General features: G+C 45.4%; 1 protein-coding gene across 1 annotated transcript; it reads left to right on the top strand.

Annotated features, from left to right (window-relative positions):
* On the top strand, nt 1-4,286 carry LOC135265137 (fucosyltransferase 7). Its single transcript, XM_064354454.1, has 3 exons — nt 1-538; nt 1,120-1,201; nt 1,953-4,286. Exon 3 carries the CDS (start codon nt 2,010-2,012, stop codon nt 3,048-3,050), a length of 1,041 nt encoding a protein of 346 aa, XP_064210524.1. The 5' UTR covers nt 1-538; nt 1,120-1,201; nt 1,953-2,009; the 3' UTR covers nt 3,051-4,286.
* The last annotated feature ends 734 nt before the right edge of the window (nt 4,287-5,020 follow it).

Raw genomic sequence — 5,020 nt, forward strand, 5'->3', positions numbered from 1 at the left:
GCAAGTGAACGGCACATGACCATATGACTACAACCAGAATAAACACCTACCACATGAAGTAGGGGAGCATCGCCATAAATGTAACTGTTCTTGGTTTTTGCTATTTTACTCAGAAAATATTTAGCCGAGCACAATGAAATGTTACTTCAAAGCTTTGATATGTCAGTAGTCATTAACCGCTCCGATTACATTCATCGCTTAATCGGGTCGGATACAATTAAAACCAAAGTACTCTACAGGTAGTTCGGTGTTGCATTCATACCACCTAGTCGGTATGGAATAAATGTCGGCTAGATCAGGAACAACTCAGCACTGGAACCTTTATTGACTATCAAAAGGTCTTCTACGGAAAGGGTGAAAAAGAGAGAGAGAGAGGGAGATATGTTTCTTCTTAAATGTACTTCCTGCTATCATTTCGAATCTTAAGCTCCAAACACGCTTCCTGAACACACAAACACAACTCTCCTCCACACTCCGGTGCACAAAAAGGGCAGAGGGCGGAGGAAAGGAAGGCCAGCCGCTTAGAGCAGCAGCACTGGTGAGTACAGAAAGAGGGCAACGCAGCCACCCACAGACCAAATCTGACTCATTCTCAGCCTTCTGGCAAGACTTCATCAATGGAACAACAGCAGCCACACAGTGTGGTACATGTAACACCAGTGGGCTAGCATAATACATTTAAAAACTCAGGGAAAACATTTTCTAAATAGATACCTAGTGACAATAAATTTACCCTGAAAGAGGTAACTTAAGTAATAATAGTGAGGAAAATTTTTTGGGGGGAGGACAGTCTTCTAAAAACTTGCACCCACTTTCTTTCAAATTATCATTGAAAGAAGACATTTTCACTCAAAAATTCATTTTGGGATTTCCCCCTACATGTCATGATTTAATCACTGCTTAAACTGAATCTTGCATGTCACTACGGTCTCCTAAGGACAAAGATGGCACTACCTTGAGCTTTTTCATCATTTTTGCAATGTACATTAAAGTTGCAAAAATCCAATATACCAAAGCATCCTGTTATCATGTGTTCAACGCACATAAAAAGAACACCAGAGGAAGGGTTCAAAGTGTCATATTTCCTGCATTTTGAAATTCAGTTGAATCCCTCGACAGACTTTCGACCTTCGTTTCATTTTGCTGAAGTGAACTACTGCACAGAAGACTCAAGACTGCACCTGAAACACATCTCTGAACTGTGAGTGTGCACCATAAGAAGCCATTATAGGTCTATACATTACACTGTTTTTGCTTTTGCTATTTATTCATAACTTAAAAGATATGTGTATTCATTATCGACATTTCACAGAATTAGCCGAAATGACAGAACTGATAGAAGGGAACCTGTCGTGTGTGCATTTATTGTATAAATTTGAAGGACTTCCAAATAAGGGTGTGATCTCAAGTTTTAGATGTTAATGGAAAAAGTGTTTGCCATTGCTCCTTTGTCACTAAATTTGTGAATCAATTGCAGCAAGCTTAGCTGGAGTTTAAACCACATTTTTAAACGTCTAGACTACAGAACAGCATTACAACTGAAACAGCTATCCACATCAGTGAAGTGAGTATTAGCCTTTCCAGTTGTGATGCGCTTCTGTGGTCTGGAGATTTAACCCCATCTAAACAAGCAACTGACCCTGTATTCAAATGGCACATTTTCACATTGTGCAAAATAATTTAACTTCGCCATAGGGAAGTGGGTATAATGACTATGTAAAAAATCATTTGAATATGACAGAGTGAGATAAGAAAATATGAAGGACAGAAAATGGTTAAATACTTCAAAATATTATAAAACATCAACTTAAAACGAAGAGCCATTCTGTGTGTGTGGTGTGGTGCAAACAGAATTTCATGCTTAAGAGGGATAATGCTTTGACATTTTCAATTGTAGCTGATTTTTGCCAATGGTGAACCTAAACCACTGAACTGTTATTGTGCATCTACAGCATGTCCTGTGCTCCCCCTGGTCAAATCGAGCTGCTGCCTCATCTGTCATCTTCGCCATGACTGTGTGCCTGCCCAACCAGGGCAAAGCCGTTCTTCTCCTCATCCTCAGCACCTCCTTCCTGTTTCAGTGGGTCCTGGTCCCGCAGGGTGAACGGGCCACTCCCCGGACGTGGCACAGGAACATCAGCGTCCTGCTGTGGTACTGGCCCTTCGGCAAGCCCCAGAGCCTGGACGGGGACGTGTGCTGGGACCGGTTCGCCGTGCGCGGCTGCCGCCTGACGGACGAGCGCAGCCGGTTCCCCGAGGCCGACGTGGTGGTGTTCCACCACCACGAGCTGAAGACCCGCCGCCAGAGGCTGCCGCGCCACCTGGCCCGCCCGACCGGGCAGAAGTGGCTCTGGATGACGCTGGAGTCCCCCGCCTCCAACGGCAACCTGTCCGCTTACGACGGCGCGTTCAACTGGACCATGACCTACCGGCGCGACGCCGACGTCTTCCTGCCGTACGGAGAGCTGGCTCCGAAGAAGGACGGCGGGAGCGGCGGGTACGTCATCCCCAAAAAGGACGCCGGCCTGCTGGCATGCTGGGTAGTCAGCAACTTCCGGCCCAGGCACAAAAGGACGCAGGTGTACCAGAGCTTGAGGAAGCTGATCCCCGTGGAGGTGTACGGGCGATGGCCGCGGAAGCCGCTCAGCGCCCAGGAGCTGCTTCCCGCCATTTCCCGCTGCCGCTTCTACCTGGCCTTCGAGAACTCGCTCTTCGCCGACTACATCACCGAGAAACTCTGGCGCAACTCCTTCTTGGCGGGCACCGTGCCGGTGGTGCTGGGCCCGCCCCGGAGCGACTACGAGGCGGCGGCTCCGCCCAGCTCCTTCATCCACGTCGACGACTTCAACTCCACGGAGGCGCTGGCCGCGCTCCTGCGGCGGCTGGCGTCGGACGAGAAGGCCTACGCCTCTTACTTCGAGTGGCGGCGGGACTACGACGTTCGGCTCCTCGCCGACTGGAGGGAGAGGCTGTGCCGCGTGTGCGAGCTCTACGACCGCCTGCCCGCCCGCAAGGTGTATCACCACCTGGACGCTTGGAACAGGAAGTGACCCGTGGCGAAACGAAAACGCAAGCGCTCCTGTGTTTAGACTGGGGCGTAAATTTTCCTTATGGCTGTTGGGCAGCCTCTTGTGATCAAGCACCGGCTTCTGTTACATTACAGTAGCACTGGCTTCTGTTTCATTACTGTAGCACTGTCTTTACAGTACAGTAGCACCGTCTCTGCTTAAGTGTTGCTTTACACCTGCTGGAGATGAACGCTGAGCTAGAGCTGTGCCATTAAACTGCGTATCTGCAGTACTGGCGATCCGCTGTACTAGCCCTCTCTTCATGCCTTAATCCAGCCAATGAGAGGACAGAGACAGTGAATATGGGATAACACGAAAATGTAATGGTTGCCATAGATTTCAGAATGTAACTATACGGTGTGTGTCATTTTTGTACATCTACTGTACACATCTACAGAAGTGAAGTAAATATTAAAACCACACCTTTCCTGGCATAAAAGTAGATCAACAGTGCTAACTAAAGGTTACAGGAAGGAACATGAACCTCAACCCACGTCGATGGCAGAACGATTTGTAAACTTGAACACCTGACATAGAGAGTTAACTTCTTACCTTTCAAACCTTTCATGGCTAAAAATATACAATAAGCATGCTTGGTGCTGTATGATTTTTAAGGGGATATATAATGGAAAGGGTTGTATTACAGCAAATATAGCAATATAGCCTTTGAATAGCAAATATGCATTTTCAATTCCAAAAGGAGTCAAACTGAAACAGGGGGTTAAATGCTGGCTGGCTGGTCTGTGTGGTGGCATTCTGTCATTTAGAGAAGAAGGGTTTCAGATGGAAGGGCTGACTCATTGCGCAAGAATAACACAAAATTCTGCCAAAAAAATGCAGTTGTTAATTTTTTCAAGTAACATATTTTTCATAACATGTTTACATTTATTAGTTCAGAATATGATTTGTGTATCCTTTGATATTGCCTTTGGTCGCAATACTCTTCTCGAAATGTCAGCTGATGCAGAAGGCCCACCTGCTTTTTGAAAAGTCGACAATAGAGGTTATAAAATCGGTCTCAGTCATCTTCTCTGGCAGCAGTCCATTCGCATGAGTTTGACTCGATCTCGGAATTGAAAATTCATACCTGGAACTGGGGGACTGATTCTTGCGAAACGCACAATGGCTTTTGGTTTTCAGAAAATATTAACATTATGCATTTAAAATGGCAAATTTGAAATCTATTAACTGTAAAAAAATACAAACTGGTCAAATACATCTGACTCCATCTTCATTTTCAAGCATTTCAGAATTTGCATATTTTCTACTTTTGTTTCAATTCTGTTCTGTTCAAAAGTGTGATAAATACATGATACTATTGGCAGCAAATGCAAGTCATGACGATGTTTCCGGCTACATGCTTTCATGCTAACTGAATTGCATCATTGTTCAATAGAATTAATTTACACATAATGCTATTTTTCAGATCAAAAGATGATTACGTTAATGCATTAGAAACGACTCCCAGTGAACAGCAACACCAGAGCCCATGCCCTTTAATGTTTTTAAAGGATTTTTTAAATAATGAAGGACACCAATATGACAAAGACATATGTAATGCACAAGAACCATTAACAAATTATCCAGTGAGCATAAATGCATAAAAAAAGGACTGCCATCTCTCCAGCCAGGCCTAATGTATGACTGCACAGTTCCTCAATTGGGCAAGAACGGTCACTGTGGGGTTATTATGTGATTCAGGGATCCACTGCATGATGCACCCCTCTGCCCATTCGACAGAAAAAAAACTGTCCAATTGTCTGAGATACTCCTTCAGTGATCTCATTTCACTCTCATCCCCATCACAAAGGTTTTGCCAAGGTTCAAAACCATAAATAACTGGTGAAGGCAGGGGACAAGGTGGGGTAGGGCACCAGGAAGCGAAACCCAGACAACCACAGAGGTTGCTTGGCGACTGACACAGGTGGCAGGGGGCCAGGACTCCTGTTCCG

This window comes from Anguilla rostrata, chromosome 10 (genome assembly GCF_018555375.3).
Source record: "Anguilla rostrata isolate EN2019 chromosome 10, ASM1855537v3, whole genome shotgun sequence".
Classification (NCBI taxonomy): domain Eukaryota; kingdom Metazoa; phylum Chordata; class Actinopteri; order Anguilliformes; family Anguillidae; genus Anguilla; species Anguilla rostrata.